Here is a 21,994-nt window from a genome sequence, read left to right on the forward strand (position 1 = left end):
ATGCCTGCATTTAATCAAAACCGCCCGCGCTCGCCGACTGCGAAGAAGCACAAGTGCCCGTACTGCGCAACAGATTTTACACGGCATCACAACCTCAAGAGTCATTTGCTCACGCATAGTCATGAGAAGCCTTATATCTGCCCAACGTGCCAGGCAAGATTTCGACGATTACACGACCTGAAACGTCATACGAAGCTGCATACTGGAGAGCGTCCGCATTCGTGTGCCAAGTGTGGTCGACGGTTCGCTCGTGGCGACGCTTTGGCCAGACATACCAAAGGGCAGGGTGGCTGCGCTGGAAGAAGAGCCAGCGCTGGAAGTTTCGCTGGCGAGGATGAATATGGTGAGGGTCCGCAGGGAGCTCACGATACCGGCGTTGGTGTTCAGCCAGCTGAGGACCACATGGATGGCCTGCTCTATACTGGCGGCGGAGGTGGAGAAGGCGAACGGATTGAAGAAGAACCATCTGAGGTCTCCAGAGAGAGAAGGCGGCTGAGTCTTCCGAGCATACGCGCTCACGACGTGCCTCCCGGACATCCGAATGAATCCGCGACTAGTACTCAGGATGCCTACCCCGCCAATATACATTCCAGCACCTATCCGCCAGCTTTGGCTCGTTCGTCAACTTTGCCCCGTAACAGCATGCAGAGATCCACAAATATTGCTCCCATCGGCGCTGCCGCGGACTCTTCTTCTGGTACCCGAAAGCACACGCTCAGTCCCAAGGCCGGTGGCAGCATTAGTTCTGCGTATGCATCTGGGCCACCGCCGTCAATGTTCTCGGCTACTGGAATGACGGAAAGCCCCAAACCGCTTTCGCCGCACGGGCCGGCAGCCCATCTTAGCCATGGCGACAACACCAGTGCCTACCGGCATCGCTCTCCCAGTTTGACACAGCATCATCTTTCGCAGCAGCCATTCGGACGGCATAGCACAGGAAGAACACCTCCGCCCATAGGTCTTCCTCCGCCTATAACAGCGCCTGCAAATGCAAATCCACCCCAACTTCCGTCCTTGCCGGGGCTGGCGCCTCCAGACTCGCGCTATCCTCTGCATAGTCCAAATGCGACCGCTGCTCCGCAAAGCCTTCATGCTGGTGTGCCAGTCGGTCAGGTAGCGCCTTCAACTGCTAGTGGTACTCCTGGTGGAAGCGCTTCGAGTCATGGTCAGGGAAGTGGAGAGTCTTTGCGGAGTCTGATGACGGGAACAGATAGCATATGGGCGTACGTTCGTGGGCTGGAAGAGAAGGTGAATCGGTTGCAGGACGAGGTCACGTCATTGCGAAGCCAGATCTCCCCTCAGAGTCGGGCATGACCTTTTTATAGCTCATGAACATTCTGACTGCCATTTGAGTGCCATCAATGCTATGTAAAATCAGCAAAGGTACTCATCACCAGGGCATCACGTGGGTGCAGGTGGTCAGTTTTAGAGCCATGGCCTACTGTGATCCCTGCGACAAACATCGTGCAGTATACCAAACTCTCAACGAGGGAACTTTTTGACGATATGATCGATTGGAAACACTCCTGGATCTATTATGAGGACGGACAGCTCATCGACCACGGAGGGCTGTTTGTCGAACCTACGTAAACGTCGCGAACTTCTGGCATAGGCAACAAGGCCAGAAGCGCTTATGAAAGAATTCATTGAAGGCGATAGGGTGTTGAAATTGGAATAAAAAGGAAATTGGAAAAGGGAAAGGATTGGGAAGTGGGGTTGGTGCACGCATGGCAAACGGAGTTTCTCATCGACTCTGGATGAAGGTTTTGGCTTTGAGGCCTGACCAGCTTTGAATTATGCACGGCCGTCACGATATGCGCAGCGACCTTGCACGATGTTTTCACCTTTTACCTAAAAGCGAGCATCATCTTTGTTCCACGTGAGCGCCGTCTTATACTGTCAGTTGCTAAAAATTTTTGCAACTATTCTTCTTTTACCTCTGTCACTTTTTTGATTTGTTATTGTCATCGCCACAATCTGTTCTACCTTTTGTTCTCTTTATATTTTCTGCATCCTCGTCAACCCCCCTCTCCTCCGGCATCAGTGCCGATGCCGATACAATGAAGACGAGAAGGAGCTTGTAGGGCGACAGGAAAAGAACGGAAAACAATGCGAGGAAAGAAGTATACTGCTTTGCTTCTAATTGCTCGCATATTGGCACATTCTACCCGCTGTCTTTTCAACCTACTCACTTGTCTATGGCATAGCGTTCTGAGATCTTTGCTGCTTCTCCTGAATAACGTTCTCCTTTACCTTGCTGACATACAGGATACAAAAGAAAAAAAGGAGAACCATCAGACGTTGAAAAATCACGCCTGTTTTTTCCCACCTTTTATTTTTTTTGCAATCTAAAAGTTTCTTCTCTTTACAAGAGTGTGTCTTTTTCCTGGGTCAGTGGGATAGACCATCTCGGTCGTTTCCTCCTCTTCTCTCTTGATCTTCCTTGTTCTTTCTTCGCTCTGCTGGCGTCCATTTGTATTGTTCATTCACTTTTTCTCCTCTTCTACCGGTCTTATATTTTCTTCTTTTCTTAGTGGTCTGGTGTGAGCGGATTTTTACCCAAATTGTTGAATCCATCACTGTTTATATTCCCCCTGGGTCTGTATGTCTTGACTGTGTGTGTCTCTTGCTGTATTCCTTTGATCCTTTTTCTTCCTTCTTGTCTCCTGTCTCATTCTTATCAATCATGTATCTTTATCTTCTTTCCTCTTCTTTCCTCTTCTTTTTCTTTCTTATTATCTTTTTTTTTTCTTTTTCTCTTTCTCTCTTTTCCTTTTTCTTATTTCTTTTCTTTCCCCTCGATTCATCAAATTGAACTGTCAAAGACTGTATATTCTCGATCATGAACCAAATAAAAATTTTGCCACCATTATTTCTTAGATAATGGTGCTGGGTCCAATGTCAGCTGTTATTCAATCATTTTGATTCGTCTAGAGTATCTTGTGTCTGCTGTAATATGAGCATGATTGTTTTTTCCCCTTGGTAAATTTTTTTCTCCGCGTAGCTTTGCAATCGTCATCCTTGGGAGATGTAGATGGTGGTAGTTGTGAACAAGGGATTCGGCATTTTGTGAGCCTACATCATCTATACTAGTCAGTCACATGGCAATGCTAAACATGTCTTTTATTTTTTAATTTTTCTTCTCTTCTCTTCTCTTCTCTTCTCTTCTCTTCTCTTCTCTTTACTTTACCATACTCTACTTTACTTTACTTTACTTTACTTTACTTTACTTTACTTTACTTTACTTTACTTTACTTTTCTTTTCTTTTCTTTTCTTTTCTTTTCTTTTCTTTTCTTTTTTTTTGGGGTTTGAAGAGTCATACCTTGTCTACTAGACCCAGGTCTATTAAGCAAGATACCGTACTCTAAGTGCAGGTATATTTGGGGTTGCATACGGTGTATGATACAGGTTAAGTCTACGAGGGTAAACCATTATCCCTAGTGCGACGTGCCCCATACCTCATACCTCATACCTCGTACCTCTTACCCATTGTTTTTGCGTACTGCGTACTGCATATAGGTAGCTTTCGAGTCTCGGCCAAGGACAGGGATCGAGAGGTTCCAGAAATAAATTGCCAATGCCCAATACCCAATACCCAATGCCCATTGCTCATAGCCCAATACATTGTACTCTGTACTGTACATCAGGAACGACATGCGGTATTATTTACCTTACCCTACACTACGTATACAGTGTTGCATGCAGCTCACAATACGTAGTAGTAGCCGGACGTGTACCTCTTTGTGATGGAACAATGTATCTGCCTACCTACCTTAGGTAGGTTTCTGCAAGATGGAAGGTTGGCAACCAACGCCATCGTCGGTGTCATCGGTGTCGTCGTCGGTGTTGGTGTTGTTGGTGACCAGCAGGCCAACTTACAATGACAAGCTGGCAGTCCGTGGTCGGTCCGTGGTCCCTGTCGGCCCGTCCCGCTTTTTTCTTCTCCTCGTTTCGTTCCCCAACCTCCCCGCTCCCCCCACGCTCCCCACGCTGTAACGCTGCCACTCTTCCACGCTGCCAGCTGCCAGCTGCCCTCTCGTCCCGCCATTGTTAAATCTACCGTAGAACGACCTTGTCTGTAGGCAAAACTCTCCGTATTTATGGGGAACAGTACGTGTGGAATTGGTAACTAAGGTACAAACTACTTATGCCTAGAAACAAAAAAAAAAGGATATGAAGATTCGGCATGTCACTGATATCGAAGACTTGTAGACTTTGCAGATCGTAGATTCGTGGACCTGTAGACTCATAGACTCATAGACCTGCATACTCGTAGCTCGTAGACTCGTACGCTCCAGTTCCCGGGGGCATCATGCGCATGTGTCTTTCCGTGCTCAACACGTCAAAAGCGCGACTGTCAAAATGGCGTAAGTTAACCTATACTCTGTACTTTCTACCTTCTACCCTCCAACACTCCATCAAGAGCACAGATACTGTCAACGAAAAATAACGAGAGTGGGGAGAACAAACGACATGCGGCGCAGCACGGGTGCCTGCAGCCGGAAAGTGGAAAGTGGACAATGCACAATGGACAAGCAAACGGACTCGACATTCAACGGGAGGCTGCAGTGCATGTTCTGCTTCAAAACACGGCTGCTGGAAGATGGTGGAGAAGCAAACAGGGGGGAAAAGGGAAACCGGAAAACAAAAGGACGCCTGGATTTGATGGGATCCGCAGGGAAGTATATTGGTCGTAATTTGCAGAATGCGGCGGGCACGGGATGTCAGCCTCGCCGCATTGACTCGACGCGGGAGCGCACGAGCCCCTCCTTCTAGCCATGGATTTCTGGGGAAGTGGTTTTGAAGTAACAACTAAGCTTGATGGTCGAAAACTCTTGTCTCGTAGATTACGGTGTATAAAGTTACGCTATATAAAGTTGAAAAGAGCCAGAGGGAACTGTGTTGCACTTAATTGTTTCACTCCGGGACATGATCTGATCGGTTTCACTCTCATACAAACACAAAGCGGGGTAGGAGACCATTACGAGCAGGTGTTTAGGAGGGCAGGCTGAAAGAATTAAATTCATCTACCACGGCGAGAGACATTAAATACGACAGATTGCCTTGAGATCAATCACTCGCGGCCATTTTTTCTGTAGCTGATTTTTTTTTTTGGATATTTGGTGAAAAGGAAGCATCAGGATACGTGAGGAAGACCATCTCTAGGTGTCCATTGGTTGGCAACTGGACAAAATGGCCGATATCCCCAAAGATATGAGAGCGGCTCGGCTTGTCGAGGTTGGTTCTCAACATACAGTTTTAGGAAGTATATTACTGATTGCGTCCTCGGCTGGCAATAGTTCAACAAGCCCTACGAGCTTCAAATGATCCCGACGCCCCGTGAACTCGGCAAACATGACCTGTTGGTCAAGGTTGCGGTAGCCTCACTGTGCCATACCGATAGTATGGTCCAAGCCGGGTATGCGCTTTCCCAAGTCCCTCTGGTTGCCTCACATGAAGGTACGGGGACTGTAGTTGCGCTGGGCAGTGAGGTCAAAGACTTTACTGTTGGAGATCGAGTGCTGTGCAGCCTCGTGTATGGCGCCTGTGGTGAGTGTGCTGATTGCAGCGCTCCTGAGGGCTACCGGCAATATTGTTCGCAAAAGGCCTTTCTTGGGGTGACGCAAGATGGTTTCTTTGCAGAATACGCTCGAATTGATGCTCGTGAGTCTTGCCGTCTGCCTGACAGGCTGTCGTTCATCTCCGCAGCGCCTCTGGCTTGTGCTGGAATCACTGTCTGGCGTGGAGTGGTTCAGGCTCGCCTTAGGGAAGGTCAATGGCTCGCGATAATGGGCGCAGGCGGCGGCCTTGGCCATCTAGGCATACAATTTGCAAAAGCGCGAGGCTTGTCTGTTGTTGCTATTGATGCAAGGGACAAAGGGCTTGAGCTGTGTCGTTCTGCAGGCGCAGATCTCGTCGTAGACGCAAGATCTGGGCTTGATAAAGTGGTCCAGGAGGTCCATGAAGCCACAAAAGGTGCTGGCGGAGTCGATGCTACCGTTAACGTTACAGACGCTCCAAATGCTGCAGCCATGTCCTGTGCAGTGACAAGGATGCACGGTCGTGTCATACAGATCGCTCAGGTATGTCAACGTCCTTGACCATGGCTGTCTATACTCGGTATCTGACCTTTGCGCCTCGAAACTTTAGCCCGATCAAGTTTCCGTCCCATTTTTGGAAATTATCATACGTGATATTCATATCGAAGGATCGCTACTCGCTTCTCAAGGTCAAGCACAAGACATGCTCCAGACGGTCGTTGACCACCGAATTTCCGTCCATACGAATCCGTTTGTTGGATTGGAAAAAGTCCCAAAGCTGCTTGAACTGGCTCACAGTGGAGAAATGAAGGGCAAAGCTGTCGTGGTCGTAGACGAAGAGTCCGTTGAAAAGGAGGAGGGAAAGGACCTCATTTAGACCGTGGTTGGAGTGTCCTGCATGGCAGCCAAAGCTGTACATTCCGGAGAAAGATCAATCCGCATTTGAATATTCGTATCTCCAGATTATTCAGTTCCTGCGCCCGGAAGATAGTAGGGTAGTTTGGCGTTTGGCTTTCGACGCAGCACTATATCCACATCACCCAGTGCCAGTTTGTTTCTTTTCCCTCTGCTTTTTGACCCACGCTAAGAATAATCCAACGTCCTTGACTACCGCACCGGGTACACCCATTTTCTGCATAGACATTGGCAGCCAGCCTTTCGCATCACTAGTAGTGCCCATAATCCACTCAATATCCTTTCGGTCATTGTCGTGTCGCAAAGTAACGCCCTCCACCGAAGCATAAACGCCCAAAATCACCTTCTTTCTCTTGATACTGGTATCTCCCTCTCGCAAATGCCGATCGTTGCTGTACAATGCTCCAGAAAGTGATCTGATATCCACGGGAATCTGGACCACGAGAAAAGAAGTGTCTGATGTCTTGGCGGTGACAACAACGACGGAAAACACGCGATTCGCAAGCGGCGCAGGAATGTGATGGGCCATTTCAACAACTATTTATTGTTCGACAGCAATTGTCAGACCGTAATTCATGAATTTGCTTGAGCAAGGCTGAGAAGCTCACCTCTCATGTTGACATGCGAATATTTCCCAATATTTTCGGCGGGGACATCCCACCGCAATACCTCATACGCGTCATAGACGTCTGGTGTGTACTCCTTTTCGTGCTCGGAATGCTTCTCTAGCAGACCCTCTTCGAATTCTGAATACGAAGCGGCATCGTTCGTGTTGCTGTCATTGGCATGATAGCTCCTGCGTGCGAACCAGGCTTCTTCGGTATTGTCACCAGGAGCTGGTTTCTGTCTGGGCACCGGTCCGGCAGTCCAGGGCACCTTGGACAGCTCACTCGCGGTAACTGTGCGCGAGAATAGCTGTACTTTGGAAGAAGACGGCGGCGAAGATTTCCATGATCGAGCCTTGAACTTCTGATCTATCGACGAAACTAAAGCTGTGCCTTCGTCCAGTGCTGCTGATGTAAACTCGGATAGCGAAGGGCGATTCGAGGCGGATGATTCGTCGCCATTGAGCGCTGGATGTGCTGGGAGCGCGCTCAGTGGTAATGGATTAATGCGGAGTAAATTACCCAAATTCGTTGTGCCAGACATTTCTTTGGCGATTATGGTAGATATGTATGCAGAGTATCTACGGCGTGGTACGATATTCCATGTCTTGATTATCAGGAGACGGTTGGGGGCGATCATAGATGACTAAAGCGTTGCAATCACCATTACCGTCTAGTGGCTTGTCTTCCAAAGGCACGGTGGTAAATTATGTTGCCTTGAAAATTCTTAATGGGACTTTCTAGAGACAAATTCACTTTGACATTCGGAATATGGACAAGGTCCAGCAAAAGTTTTGGATTTTGATTCATCGAAACGTATGATATCAATTCTAACGCGGAGCTTTGAAGCTCGGGCACGCCGATAGCTTTGCCGTCCCCATTGCCATGTTTTGGTGGTGATTGAAAAAGTTTCTGAGCCAATTCAATTTCTTCCTTCTCAACTTCGATTCATTTATAAATAGCTTCGTATAATGAGCATTGTATGCAAAAATGACAAAGAGAGCCTGTAGCAATCACATAATCTTTCAACGGAGATATCGCAATCAGTAGTACTCCGTAATTCATCGCTGACGTCGATAACGGGGAAAATACGCGAGCCCGATAGGAAGCTCTAATCCTCCGCAGTAGTCTACGTAGCATACAGGTTGATTCGATCGTGAAGTCCTAATTAGAGCTTCGTGCGAGAATAACAGTAAGTCTTGCTATTGTATCTCTTGACCCTCATTACTTGAGCGTTTGCCTGGAGTCTTGAAAGGATCCCTCTGCGATGAATGAACTGTGATTTTGTTCGGTCTATGAGGCGAGGAGCTTATTGGCTATATCATCTGATTTGCAATCACTCCATCTAGTCTGAAGTTGAAACCTATTGAATATATCAATACGAGAGTCATAACATAATCTAACGTGTGGATGTGCAAAGGTTTACTTTGGACGCGCCATCAATGTTGCCTTGTGCTGCGTATCTTATTTAAGCGTCAAGTCGGCTTCCCCGTTAGGCGGGAACGTCAAGAATAGGAAGGACGACAAACCTCCAGCAACAGACAAAAACATGTCAACATCATCCGAATCGAGCTCCAGCGAAGCTCGAGAGCTGAGGCTTGTTGGAGCTGTCGAGCTCAAAATCGCTCTGGCTGAATCAGATACCTCGCTGGAAGCGATATTGAAGGTGTACCTTGCACCTCTATTACTCAAGCTTGCCTCTGATCACCTGAGCGTGCGCAACAAGGTGTGTTACTTTTCATGTCTTCTCTCGAATTTCTATGTGCTCTAGATGTACTCACGCAGACTTTCAGGTCATCTCGGTCTGTCAACATATCAATACGCGCATCACACTGCCGTAAGTACCCTCAAGCACATATTGATTTAGCCCTTTGCGAAGCTTTCCCCGTGACAAGACACCCTTCTGCATCAGAGATAAATCTGGGGCTGCTCGCTGTTTTCCTCAATGGAAAAGCCTTCTGAGTAGAGACTTAGTACTGATCAAGTTTCAGATCTATAAAATTACCGGTAGCCGCGCTCTTGAAGCAATTCAAAGAGAATCCAGCGGTTCCGCTAATCAGACATTTTGATCTCCATTACATCCAGCAAGGACTTGAGCGGCTACAACCCGCTGATCGCATCGAGATATTCCCCGCCTTGCTCAATGGCATTTCATCAGATGTAGAAAGTTCGCCAACACATGGCGCGGCACTCTTCAACCTCGTGCTCAGACTTCTGCCATTCTTTACTCTCCCGCCAAGAGGAAGCAAAGATGACGATGCATTACGAGCTCACCTTGGGTTCTCTGAACGGCCGGAGGATGCTACTTTTCTTGCACTTTGGTTTGGAAAGCTTTTTCTACTTTCTATCTCCCGTTCCTCGCTGCAGAACACGTCAGAAACCGACAGACCACGCTGTCCAGGACTTTCAGCCACGGAGTATGACTTTCTTACACTTCAGAGAAAAGCAGATACTTGGGACGACGCGAGCCCACATGGACTAAATTTAACCCAGTCCAAAATCCTGGCATTGAAGTTTCTAGGAAGTGGCGCTTTTACTGACAAAGAGCGGTTCTTGCCAGCTCTCTTTGCATCTGCTGACACCAATTCTAATATCTATGAATTCGGCGAAGATTTGACGAAGCGCGCTATACCAAAAATCTCTCTTGAAGACCGAGTACTGGTAGAGCAGTTGTTTGAAATCTACTTTGGTAGAAGCACGCCGGAACTTGTACCTTCGGTTCGACCAGCTTTGCAAACAAAGATCCTTTCTCTCCTTGCAAAATCAATAATTGCTACGACTTTCACGGCAAGGATAACGGCTCTCGTGGAGCAGGGTTTGGTGCCACAATCAAATGTTGGCGAACAAGAATCCGCAATAAGTTCTGGGAGAGAGGGTTCGAAATTGCAAACCGGAATATTCTCATTCGTCACGTGGATTGCCCGAATGGGAAATGCTCAGGACTTGCGGTCCATATCGGCCCCCATAATTTCAAAACTCAGGGAATTTATAACCGTTCAAGGATGGCCGCGGGCCAACTTTGAAGGCATTCGGTCCCAGAATGAGCTTAGTCTTCGAGGTTACGCTTATGAGATCATCGGCCTCTTGGCCAAATCAAGTCCGGACACCACACTCCTGGAGGCTGATCTTGATCTTGTAAAGTGGCTTTTCCAATCACTGAGCGAGGAAGCATCTGGTGGAAATATTGCAGTAAGTGTGGAAGAGGCACTGTCAAGCATCATTGGAGCATTGTCAAAGTCTTTGAATGATGAAGTTGCAAACCTTTTACGCGGTCTGCTACTGCACCATATGACCTTGGACGTCGGAGACCCCTCAGACTCTCAAATACGCCGCAGTACAAGGTTCGTCGCCGTGCGTTTTGCTAATCGGTGCCTGCCTTATAATGACCCAGTCGCACGTTGGATCGACCTGCTTGCAATTGGCGGCCATAAAAATGAGCGAAATGAGGTTGTCGAGGAAGGAAAAAAGGGCTTGGATGTCTATTGGTACAGAATGAGTCAATCAACGGACCAGGTGCAGATTCCTGTCCCAGGACGAGAGCCTGACTCAAAATCAAGCTTCCCGCAGTTCTTTAAACTAATCCATCTATTCTTTGTGGAAAATGTGGAGAGGATATGGAAGAGTAACAATGAGCGAACAACGCTGCTTTCTTCCGCTCTTTCATATTGTCGGAGAACATTGCAAGTTGAAGCTTTCCAGTCCAGAAGCATTCCAGTAATTATAGACGAAGACTGGGAGAGACGGCTGGATAGTCTCATCGCAACAGATGAGGTTGCACGTGAAAAATTCAAAGATGCTATCGCTTCAATGGACTTTGGTGAGTCAATCTCGGCAGGGAAGAATAGCTTGACAATCGAAGGTCGACTTTCTCTCGACGAAGCTCTTCGTATCTACATCCAATCAGCATTCAGGGGGTTTGTCGATGGTGAAGCTTTCATTGCTATACAGTGCGGTGAATATCTCCTCGAAATTTGCAGCTTGAGCCCCAACAAGGTTGTACAAAGTTTGGTTGGCGGCGTGAAAAAACTAGAGGATCCCCTCAAGGCCAATAATTCGGCCATCCGATCCATGGCAGCTCACGCTTTTGGACTGATTACTTCCCATGACGAATGCTCCATTGCGGACGTATCAATCATGTCAGCCAAACTCCTTGAAAGGGCTCAAACCTGGAATGAATCTGTTGGAGCGGAAACGAACAAAGTACACGGAAGTATAGTAGCCCTTGCCTATCTTTTCAGCAGGCTCTTCTTTCGTGGCCGGGATCAACTGGCCATTGATTGCGGCCTGCAAACCTACTTGGAGATGATCGCTCAAATATCTGATGGAGCAAGGGATTCCTTACTCCAGGAGGCTTCCGATGTTGCCATAAGTCAGCTTTGTTTATTCTCCGTAATGAAGACAGAGCAGATAGGAACATCCCACTCGCAGAGATCTATTGTCGCGAAGCTGTCCGAACGTGCTATGTCTGGTGATGAAAAAGCTATCCTTGCTCTTGGATATTTAGGTATGGCAACGCCAGAGGAGAGTGCTGATGGGGCTTTGCTTCCATATATTATGGAACAACTGCATAAGTTGCATGATTTGCGACAACCAGAAATTCAATTCACGGTGGGCGAGGCATGGAGCTGTATTTCCATTGGCTGGGATTCAAAGGCTCTCGTGGCAAAACTTGATATAGAAGGGTCAAAGCCTAGGCTGGCTGAGCGAGAAAAGACTCTTGAAACCGTTGTAGAGATGGTTTTGGCTGATTGCAAAAAGTCAAAACCATCCCTAAGAAAGGTGTGACCAGTATTATGCACACGTCCTTTGATTTTAGAGGCTGACAAACGGTTCTAGGCGTCTCTAATCTGGCTATTATGTTTGATACAGTATTGCGGTCATCAGCAGGCTATACTATCAAACCTTGAAAATTGTCAAGCTGCATTCAAGGGATTCTTAGCCGATCGTGACGAGTTGATTCAAGAATCGGCTGCTCGTGGGCTAGGGCTAATCTATGAAAAGGGCGATCGGACTGCCAAGGTAATGTTCGTCGTATACGTTTCATGCTCTTTGTACTAATGATGCAGGATGACCTTGTTCGGGATCTTCTGACGTCTTTCACCGGCGGCGGTTCGAAGTTGGCAGGGAACGTTACTGGAGAGACGCAGCTATTTGAGCCTGGTGATCTTCCCACCGGCGATGGCTCAGTCACAACATATAAAGATGTAAGCACATTTCCTGAAGCGAGCTCAGATGCTGCATCTACTGACCTTTTCAGATTATGAGTCTTGCATCTGAAGTCGGAGATCCGAGCCTTGTATACCGATTCATGTCACTTGCGTCTCACAATGCCATTTGGTCAAGTCGTGCGGCATTTGGACGCTTCGGACTAAGCAACATACTCTCTGAATCGAGCACTGATGGGTATCTGGCCAAGAACCCCAAGTTGTACCAAAAGTTATACCGGTATCGCTTCGACCCTAACCCAAACGTTCAAAAGGCAATGAACGACATTTGGCTGTCTCTCGTGAAAGATCCAGCTGCCACCATTAGCGCAAGATTCGATGATATAATACAAGATCTACTCCGGACAATTATTGCGAAAGAATGGCGCGTTAGGCAGGCAAGCTGTGCAGCGATTGCTGATCTTATTCAAAGTCAACCCTTCGGAAAAGTGAGTTGCCATCGAACCAGTTAACAGTACCTGAACTCACAAATTTCTAGTATGAGACATACCTGAAACAAATATGGGGCTTCTGCTTCAAAGTCCTTGACGATATCAAGGAGACTGTGCGTGTGGCTGCGATGGCCCTAGCAAGAGTTCTCACATCGATTACTGTCAGAAGCCTGGAAGCAGGTGAATCGGGCAGCACCAAAGCAGGTGCGATTCTAGCAGAAGTGATTCCATTTCTTTTGTCTCAGCTTGAGGCAAGCGCTCAGGAAGTGCAACTATTCGCTCTCGGTAAGTTGTAATATAGCAGAAATAACGGAGAAAATTGATGTTATAATCCGTTGTTCTGTTTCAAGGTTCAAGTACCATTAGGGACAAGGATTTTTGAATTGGAGGCTAGTCTTTTGCGATCCTCTACTGACCTTGCAATAGATACGCTTCTGCAGATTGTAAAGAAGAGCTCAAGCCGCGTTCTTAAGCCATTCATTCCCGGACTGCTCGAGCGACTTCTTGGTTTACTCAGCATTTTGGAGCCACAAGCGATAAATTATCTTCATTTGAATGCATCGAAGTATAACTTGACTGAGCAAAAGGTTCTTTCCACTGCTTTCAAATTTTTCTTCTGAAGGAGCTAATTTTGTAATTAGATTGACGATATGCGGCTCGCGAGCATTCGAGGTTCCCCTATGATGGAGGCTATTGAGAGATGTTTGGATTTACTAGACGAGGAAAGCATGAACATCTTCGTTCCGAGATTGGAAGCGGCAATGAAAGCCGCCGTCGGCCTGCCCTCTAGAGTAAGCGAACCCACGCAACTCCTCCTTAAATAATCTGTCATCCGACTATGCTGGGATTACTGACAAGAATTGATTGATTTTGTGATAGGTCGGCTGCAGTCGTGTTCTTGTCTCTCTGAGCACACGTCGTAGTTATCTATTCCGACCTTATGCAGATCGCTTGCTTCAACTCGTTCAGAAGATTATTTTTGATCGCAATGACACTGTATCAACTTCTTATGCCGCAGCTTCTGGTTATCTTGCAAGGATCGCTACAGATAAGCAAATTTTGAAGCTCGAGGAGTTTGCGCAGAATCTGTACTTCTCTTCAGATAGTACGTCTCTACCAATAGGCGGCCAAACCACAAGCTGACTGTCTCTCAGATCAACGGTATAGAATCATAGCTGGCGATACAATCTTGGCAGTATCTAAAACGTAAGGGTTTCCATTTGCGTTATTTTCTTCTTAGTACATCCACTATATGTTTGTATCTGGTGGAGATTCTCTATCCTTTTTATTGGTCAAGAATGCGTTTGAGTTCTTCCAGATCTATAATTGGTTGCTATTCAATCGTGCAGATCCAGTCAGATTGTGGCATTGTATTGTTACGACCTGTCTTTTGCTCCCGAGAAGACATGCGCGTTCCACTGAACGACCTCTGCAGATTCTAATTACGTGGTAACGTGAGCTAACACCTTGGACTAGTGCGACTGATAGGGTTGCTTCCCTCGCCGCGTCTTTTTTGCCTTTTATATTTGTGGCAAAACATAATCCTGCTTCCGAAGTGAAAGCTTCCTTTGAAAACGCTTGGGAGCAACTCGCTGGCGGTCGTCGAGCTGTTGCACTTTACCTGAAAGAAATAATACAGTTGGCAACGACACATTTGGACTCAACCCAACATGCTCTCAAACACGCTTCAGCATTTGCAGTCGCTACTTCGGTCAGTAATCTAGGAGAAACCATTAGTCTCAGTGATTGTGGGACCATTTGGCCAGCTTTAGAAAAAGCGTTAGGTGGCAAGTCATGGAAAGGAAAAGAAGCCGTACTAGAAGCTTTTGTCAAATTTGTCAGGAAGTCGAGAGCTTTCTGGAAAGGTAATGGCCAGATAGCGGACCAGATGCAAATGGTAAGGTCTTTATTCATTCGATTTGCCGTTCGATGCAATTGATGGAATGACATTTGGGGCATCGAATTACAATCAAACTTACTATGCTAACCATGTTGTAGTACATGTATCGGGAAGCCAAACGCCAAAATGCGGAATATCGGATCAGCGCCATTCAGAGTCTGGGGCTCTATGCTGAGGCACGTGACGATAAAGACATTTCCGATGACATATTCGACATCGTACTTGGAGCACTGAAAGACACGTTACCTGAGTTCGGAGCAATGGACGTGGATGCCGCATCTGGTGATGTCTCCGGGAAGGTCATGTAAGTGCGGCCAGCTGCGTCAAGCCACTCACGCCACCCATTAGCTTCGAGACTAACTGCGTAATCCAGACACGAGACGACAGTCGCTAACAGCATCGAGACTCTGTTCCGATCTCTAAACCCAGGCCTCATTGCAAAAGAAGGTATGTAAGGCTGAAGTGCGGAATTGTGGAGTGATTTGCCAATTGACATTGGATTCGGCCAGATCTAACGCCTAAACTTCAACGCAATCTCACCATACTGCAGCGAATAATTCCGAGTGCGACCACACTTATGCGCGGCGCTATTTGTGACGGGGTCCAGATTCTTTTGGATCGCCTTCAAGCCGAACCAAGGTCGTGTGAAAGTGTTCGGGCTACGGACAACGAGAGTGGCGATGTCCTGGCCGGATTTGTTCAAGCTCTGTTCGAAATGGGTGAGGGTATTGAGACATTCCGGCTGAAGCGGTCAGGGGTCGTTTTGGCTTTCGCCAAGCTTTCGCCTAGCAACTCGCATCGGTTACGGCTCTTTCTACAGCAACAGATCGCGCAAGCTCTTGAGCAAGAACGAGCGGTGGCTGTTCAGGAAAATCTACGTCGCGCCGCTGACGCCCTGGCCGACTAAAGACACGTGGGAGTCCCCGCCGGGCGCCCACCCTTCCGTTATCCATGACGTTCAGTGGCCTGGTTTCCATACTTGCGTCGCATTACAATGTCCACGGAGAAAGAACCTCATGGCTAAAAGAAGATACCATTGGGCCCGCTAGTACTACGCATTACTCTTCTCACCGGACGGCTGCAAGGGTCAGCTTACCACGCCACTGGGAATCGCCTCGTTAACAGCCAGGATAGAAAATTAATGTCAAGGGGAAGAGGTGGAGCTACGCGCGGATAGATCCTTGTGGTGGGGTCTCACAACGTGCGTGGCTCGAGCTACTGCCCCAGTGGCCAGCGCAACGGTCCCGTTGACGTCTGCCCAGCGACTTCCGACTGAAACATGATAGACTAATAGCGATCGTACTGATGAGCGCTCATCGGCGATTTTTGTTATCGATCTGCCCAAGGCATCATCGAATTTTGTTGCTTCTAGTTTGTTCTATTGACTGTGAACATCCATGTTTGTACGCACAATTACGTAATGGCCATTCTGTAATAAATGACATGTGGAATTCGATCACGTTCAAGACCGACATGGAAATTGAACACAGCCCCAGCGGGAAGCTCAGCCTTAGGTCAAGGGTAGATTTGGCCGGACAGTAGAGGGAATTACCATGCGACGGCGCATTTACAACCGAATTCAGTTACAGTCCCCAAGTACCATTTTTGAGTGTACAGTGCAGTACGTACACCGCGGGGAGAGCTCCGCAGCAGCATCTGGCCAAAAGCAGTCGAATTCCGCGGGTGTGCCTGAAATGCCGGGCAACAGGCGGGTGCATGACACCCACTACCCAAATTTCCAAACGAAAAAAAAAAAGTGGCGTCGGAAACGGTCCCCAGATGCCGCGAGAAAGTAACTTACTGTTCTTTGAGTCATGAACAGGGGATTGTGGCCAATTCTTTTGTGGCGCTGGGCTGCCGAATCGCCAGACAAGCAAATCCCTGAACTAAGAGAGCGGAGTGACCCTTTAAGCCAGCCAAATGGGCTGATTCAAATGATGATTACGGTTAAGTCCCCATTGGAAGACCGGTAAGCTGAGCATCCGTGCCCCTCGGGCACGAGAGTTAGGGTGTTAAGAGACATACCTACGAAGTAGGCAGAGCGCACGCACCCGAATCGAGAGCAAAAATATGCAAGTGAAAAAGTTGAGGGCTCTTCTAGGCATCGAAAACTCTAAATACTGTATGCAGAGTTTGTCAACCAAGGAAAGTAGCTACCGTAATCGAAGCCACCGCACTCCAAAGACCCTGGATATTGGAACAGCCAGCACACAGCAAGAACAATATGAGGGTTTGTGCGAACAAGAGAAGGAGAGAGAGAGCTCAACATATTGTTTGTAGACGCTAAAGACATCTGAGGTGTCATTCGCCGAGCAACCACGGCCGTTTATTGGCAGCCACATTCCACCTCTTCAGTTGGCGTCGACGATCTCTCTTGCTTTCCCTCGGTCGTAGTAGTTTGACCAGAACAATTACAACGAGAAGCAACGGCGCCGGCGTATTTGTCTGTCCCATGGTATTGCTCCTTGGGGCCCATCAGGGATCGTTTACTGTCTTTTCCTTACCCTTTTTTTTTCTTTTTCAAAACGCCACAGCATCGTGAAACTTTTGCTTGTGAGCCAAGACCATAAGCGTTTGGTGGCTCCAACATTCAATGCTAATACCCCATTCTGGTCCACCCCACTTCTTCTCCTCGCACAATAATCAAAGGAAATTTATAATTCCTATGATACGCATCTTACCAGGCATTTGAAGGGAATACCACATTGAAACCCACTGGAAAACCCCTAAATGTCCCACCCGTCCCGGCAGCACGTTTCTCTTCCTTCGGCTGAGTGGAAGCCACCAAGCATATCCCTGCTGCTTTCCTCTTTTTCTTGCTCAAACAATATATTTTTCTGGTTTCGCAATAAACACACCTCACCCACTTGAAAGTGCCTACAATCAGTGTATTCGTTAGCAAGCCAAGACTTCCTCACAACTTCTTTTGAGGAACGTGCACCCGAGCAGCGCACTGCTGACACTTTGAACTGGGTCTAGACCCACGGACGAACCCTGTGAGCTACCAGACGTTTGTAGAAAAATCCCTGGCCCACATACGCTCGTAATCAGGTCCCCCCTGTTCGGCATCCGGACACTTTGCCCCTCCTGGGGTTAAGGTGGCCCGCTGCGCTACACCGCACCGCTCGTGCCAACCCTGAGTTTGGCTAAAATACTATAGCCCTAAAGATTTTGGCCGTACATCCGACTTAGGGTCCTGAACAATCTCGGCGTATACATGTACCATCTTATGGTGTCAATATTGAACGCTCTTTCCCCCTGTGGAGTGCGGCAGCGAGGTGACGGTCTAAGTCTGCTTGAGCTTTATTCTCCCCGTTCAAGGCCATTTGATGCTGCTTTCCATTGTTGCCCATGCAAAGCAACAATGAACGGCAGACGAAGAAGCAGACGGTGCGTTTTCCAGCGATAGCACCCAAGAATGATCAGTCGTCGACGCCCTCGTCCTCCTCGGGGCAGGAGTTTGGTTTGGCGTCCAGCTCTTCCCGAGCGCGCCTTCCTCCTCGATCAAAAACAGGATGCTGGTAAGTCTTTCGTACTTTCCAAAAGGACCTCGAACTGATCAAGCAGGACCTGCCGATCTCGCAAAGTAAAATGTGATGAAGGACGGCCCACTTGTGGTGTAAGAGATGCCCACAGCTCGCGTCTTTACCGCATGAAGGGTGCTAAGAGTCAAGAGGAAAGCCTTGTAGCCGCTTGGGTCATGAATGCGACTATAGTCCGAGACTATCATTTCGAGACGACACTCCACGGGTAGTCGAAAGGATGCAGGATACGTCAAAGGGCGAGAGCCCCGTCTGGAACCGTAAGTCTAGTCCTTTCTTCTGTGCCAACAATGATTTTTGATCAAGTAAACCTACTCTGGGCAAGATTCAGAGTCTCCAAGAGCGAAATGGTGCGATTCAGTTTCTTTTTGACAGCAGAAAAAATCAGTGTTTTCAAAGTTATTTGAAGATCCACTCCGTGTCTAATATTCCAGATTGCCTTTCGAGATGCAGCAGAGCGATATTGCCTGAGCGTCTTGGGCTGCAAGTGATGAGCTGACAGATCAACTAGCACAATCTCAAACTCACAGTGACAATACAAATACATCTGCAGAGGACAACTTGCCTCCATTCGCAGCATTGACGAACGATGAAGATCGAGAACGAAAGGCAGAGCTTCAACAACCTGGTACCTTTCATGTCGTGGTCAATCCGAGCAGCTTTGCAAATCTGCCAGAATATGCCAGTGAGAGCGGATCTGTTGAACCGACTGATACAACGTCCGAGTGGAGTCTGGTAAATAGGCCTCAGAGTGGCACCCACGCTCCACAGGCTGTAAGCTTCTCAACCTTGGAGGACGACCCAAACGTTGTGATCTTGAATACGTTTGAGGACTCTGCTGCTCGTTCAACACCTCAAGCTATCAGTGTCCAGCAGGGAGCACCAGCCACGCTTTATGCTCCAATGCCATCTTCTGCAAGTGTCTCTCATCACATACAGGCCCTCACTTTATCAAGCGAACCGATTGCGAACTTTGCCGCCTTTGAAAGTCCAACGCAATTTGAGTATCTTCAAGATCAAAGCGATTCAGCATCGCTGGTACACTATCGCACCTTCGTCAAACCTCGTCTCATTCAATTTTTCAGATCTGGAACAAGTGGCCTCGGGATCGAAGACCTCGCAGATCCGTTTGAGGAGCAAGCACGTGTATTTATACCTGTACGTGGTGGTTGATGAGCGGACCGTGTGCTGAGCTGACCATCATTGCTAGGCTTACCATGCGCTGATGGCACTATGCGACCTCAGTCTTACGAGGAGACACGGTGTACCGGTTGACCACTATGAAAACATCTTGTCGTTCCTTGAGCCACCTCTCGGAGCCTTGGACGATATATTGTCGGATGGGTCTCTTGTTACTCACGTATTAAATTTATTCTATGAGGTACGTGAATATTCTACTCGGCAAAAGTAGTAGTCGTTGGATTTCTAATTCCACCAGATTGCGTCAATGCGATGGACTCCAAATCTGTGGTCACAAAGGGCTGCTCAGCTATTACGGGTTATTTTTGAAAGACGCAACTCACAAGTCAGAGAAACATATCCGTACCTGATATGGTGGGTTTGCATTATCGATATATTCGTGGTTTTAGGGGGAACTGGAAGTGGAGAGTTCATGCAAGCAATTATGAGATTGAATCTTTTGCCTCCAGCCTTGTCGACCTTGCCTCCGCGATCCTCTTTAATCTCCGGTCCGCTATTCCCAGAGGAGCAGAATATTTTCTTACCAATCCTGCAACTAAATCGAGAGCTGGTAATTTTGGCAGCTGAACTTGGCCAGATGGCGAAGGTGTTAAGGGCAGATGCTGTTCAGAGATTGTACGTTGGAAGTACAACGGGTTCTCTGCCTCCGTCGCCCCCATTGAGCCACAGGAGTCAACTGGGTTATTTGCAGACATCGTTGAGACGTACCTGGAACAGTGCAACACAGAATCGTATACCCCCCAATTGGCTTAGCGTGGATTGTGGCTTACCGCCCAGAGTTGAAGGTGTTCTCAAACAGGTATGATGTTATTCCCTGCCCATTCAATTTCCCTGGTAAAAGCCAATGAAGTATAACTGACTTTTACAGGCTTATGCGCTGTACCGTCTGTGTCTCATTTATTCCCATACAAGCATGTGGCCATCTCAACGTGCCCATCTCGCAAATGCGGATGAAAGAGAAATCAGCGAGTGCGTTGCGGAAGTCCTTCGTGTCGGCCAAACCATTGTTGCCGAAGGCCGATTCACCTATCGATTTATTATTTTCCCTCTATTCTTGGCCGGTGTTGCAGCGCATCATTCGAGAGATAAAAAGGTGGCACTTGAGCTCATCATTGCCATGGAGCGGGAAAGCGTCGGTAATAACACCAGGGCAACTCGTCAATTGTTACAATTTGTATATCAGCGACAAAGTGAAGGGGTGATGACTGTGGGTACCTCAGTGCATGTCGATTGGATTCAAGTGATGTTCGAGTCCGGCGTTCAACTTGTCCACGTTGGGCTCTAAAGAAGATTCGGCATTAGCATTGGCCATGGCAGGAGATTTCGGACCTGTCTTGACCACGGTTGACCATGTCGTTGTTCCCAGGTTCCTGCATAAAATACCCTTACATTATTATCTGTCCGATGCGTCGTTATCATTCCTTGACACGAAACAAAACCCTCGAGGATGGTGGAGGCATTACAACCTTTTTCAAGACCTGTTTTCTAGTTTGTTTAAAATCGTTTCGCATCATTTCTGAACTGGTTCTCTCCAAAAGCACGTTGCGAGGAGTCTAGGCCCAAATTTCTGTTTTACTTGTTATACTTTTTTCCACTTTTCGCGACGCATATCCTTTTCCTTTCCACTGTCTGCGATCCTATTAAGGCGCGAATTGAGCCGCACCGTTCTTGAGTTTCTATCCTTGGACTGAACCTTGCAGCATCGAATCTTTTACGTCTTGAAATTCAGTTTAGCATCACCTTCAGCCACAAGGGTTTCTTAATAGATCCACTTGAAAGCTGAAACGAAACCAGGCATCCTGAATATTCCTTTTCCTCGTTTTTATCTGCGATTTTCAGCTGGTGCTATTCTGGGGAATGCAAGGTTGTCGGTTGTCCAATGCGTTTCCTTGCCTGCATTGTTCTATGGCTGATGGAGCACTGTTATACAAGTATTATTGGCTGAATTCTTCAAGCTAGAATTCCAAACTGTACTACTAGATCTGTCTTTCTTGTCTTTGTGAGACTTTTAGTCCGTCATGGCGCGGTCCCAATAACAAAAAGTACTTCCCGGGTACTGATACTTCTTTTTCCATTGAGCTTGCGCCAGAACATATTCTTAAGAACTTGAGCGTACACACTGGTTTCGAAACCCATAAATTTATGGCGTATTTCCTTTTCTTATTTGCCTGCAAAGGATAAATTTGCTACCTATCGGAGAACAATAAGTATCTATTAGTGGTTAGTTGCACGTGTTAACATGATAATGTTGACAGTCCCGAGGCTTAATCCCGAAAATGCCAGCTTATTCGGTCTACTTTATACCATTTAAACAGCAATGGAATTAGAGAAAGGTGAACATAACGAGCGATACGGAAGGCATGGTCTCATGTGTCAAGTACGCGTATCAAATGATACTTACCTTGTGTTGATAGACGGACAGCCATCACAGGTCCCTTGTATGAACTACTATAGAAAGTGTCGTGAAGTATATAAATGCTTCGGAAGGCCTAGCTGGTAGTCTAGCCAGATCTCATGGAAGCCCCAAGATGCACGCTTAATTTGAGTTGTTTCAAATACGACGTTGAAACGTCGTTGGACTAAGTAGCTCGACTTTTCTGGACAATGGTCGAAGGACTCAAGTGCCGCCGAAGAT

General features: G+C 47.5%; 6 protein-coding genes across 6 annotated transcripts; 4 read left to right on the top strand and 2 right to left on the bottom strand.

Moving 5' to 3' along the window:
• On the top strand, nucleotides 1–273 carry L228DRAFT_206498 (hypothetical protein; the record flags this gene model as incomplete). The annotated part of the gene is made up of 1 exon (XM_018329680.1): nucleotides 1–273. A coding segment is annotated over one exon (273 nt), but the record flags the coding sequence as incomplete, so codon positions are not given.
• Nucleotides 274–3,171: 2,898 nt separating this feature from the next.
• Nucleotides 3,172–4,121, bottom strand: L228DRAFT_243414 (hypothetical protein). Its single transcript, XM_018331684.1, has one exon. It carries the CDS (start codon nucleotides 3,655–3,657, stop codon nucleotides 3,484–3,486), a length of 174 nt encoding a protein of 57 aa, XP_018192437.1. The 5' UTR covers nucleotides 3,658–4,121; the 3' UTR covers nucleotides 3,172–3,483.
• A 682-nt stretch (nucleotides 4,122–4,803) lies between these two features.
• Nucleotides 4,804–6,668, top strand: L228DRAFT_258241 (GroES-like protein). Its single transcript, XM_018334064.1, has 3 exons — nucleotides 4,804–5,239; nucleotides 5,302–6,084; nucleotides 6,152–6,668. The coding sequence occupies exons 1-3, from the start codon at nucleotides 5,195–5,197 to the stop codon at nucleotides 6,416–6,418; spliced, it is 1,095 nt and encodes a 364-aa protein (XP_018192438.1). The 5' UTR covers nucleotides 4,804–5,194; the 3' UTR covers nucleotides 6,419–6,668.
• Nucleotides 6,578–7,605, bottom strand: L228DRAFT_265236 (hypothetical protein; the record flags this gene model as incomplete). The annotated part of the gene is made up of 2 exons (XM_018334669.1): nucleotides 6,578–6,993; nucleotides 7,065–7,605. 2 exons carry the CDS (start codon nucleotides 7,603–7,605, stop codon nucleotides 6,578–6,580), a joined length of 957 nt encoding a protein of 318 aa, XP_018192439.1.
• Nucleotides 7,606–8,610: 1,005 nt separating this feature from the next.
• Nucleotides 8,611–14,656, top strand: L228DRAFT_207125 (major component of the proteasome; the record flags this gene model as incomplete). The annotated part of the gene is made up of 12 exons (XM_018329708.1): nucleotides 8,611–8,787; nucleotides 8,855–8,898; nucleotides 9,053–11,840; nucleotides 11,898–12,080; nucleotides 12,128–12,265; nucleotides 12,319–12,714; nucleotides 12,765–13,002; nucleotides 13,144–13,304; nucleotides 13,359–13,508; nucleotides 13,597–13,822; nucleotides 13,857–13,923; nucleotides 14,194–14,656. 12 exons carry the CDS (start codon nucleotides 8,611–8,613, stop codon nucleotides 14,654–14,656), a joined length of 5,031 nt encoding a protein of 1,676 aa, XP_018192440.1.
• Nucleotides 14,657–18,035: 3,379 nt separating this feature from the next.
• On the top strand, nucleotides 18,036–20,644 carry L228DRAFT_235892 (hypothetical protein; the record flags this gene model as incomplete). Its single annotated transcript, XM_018330767.1, has 7 exons — nucleotides 18,036–18,138; nucleotides 18,372–18,419; nucleotides 18,713–19,317; nucleotides 19,370–19,540; nucleotides 19,598–19,974; nucleotides 20,077–20,158; nucleotides 20,228–20,644. The coding sequence occupies 7 exons, from the start codon at nucleotides 18,036–18,038 to the stop codon at nucleotides 20,642–20,644; spliced, it is 1,803 nt and encodes a 600-aa protein (XP_018192441.1).
• Between the last annotated feature and the right edge of the window lie 1,350 nt (nucleotides 20,645–21,994).

The sequence above is a fragment of the Xylona heveae genome (genome assembly GCF_001619985.1).
Source record: "Xylona heveae TC161 unplaced genomic scaffold L228scaffold_1, whole genome shotgun sequence".
In the NCBI taxonomy this organism is placed as follows: Eukaryota; Fungi; Ascomycota; class Xylonomycetes; order Xylonales; family Xylonaceae; genus Xylona; species Xylona heveae.

Bases quoted from the DNA above. Each gene is read 5' to 3' on its own strand.
- L228DRAFT_243414 (XM_018331684.1), bottom strand. From the start codon at position 3,657: ATGTCGTTCCTGATGTACAGTACAGAGTACAATGTATTGGGCTATGAG.
- L228DRAFT_258241 (XM_018334064.1), top strand. From the start codon at position 5,195: ATGGCCGATATCCCCAAAGATATGAGAGCGGCTCGGCTTGTCGAG. The intron at 5,240-5,301 runs GTTGGTTCTCAA...GGCTGGCAATAG, and splicing joins GAGCGGCTCGGCTTGTCGAG to TTCAACAAGCCCTACGAGCT. The intron at 6,085-6,151 runs GTATGTCAACGT...TCGAAACTTTAG, and splicing joins GTGTCATACAGATCGCTCAG to CCCGATCAAGTTTCCGTCCC.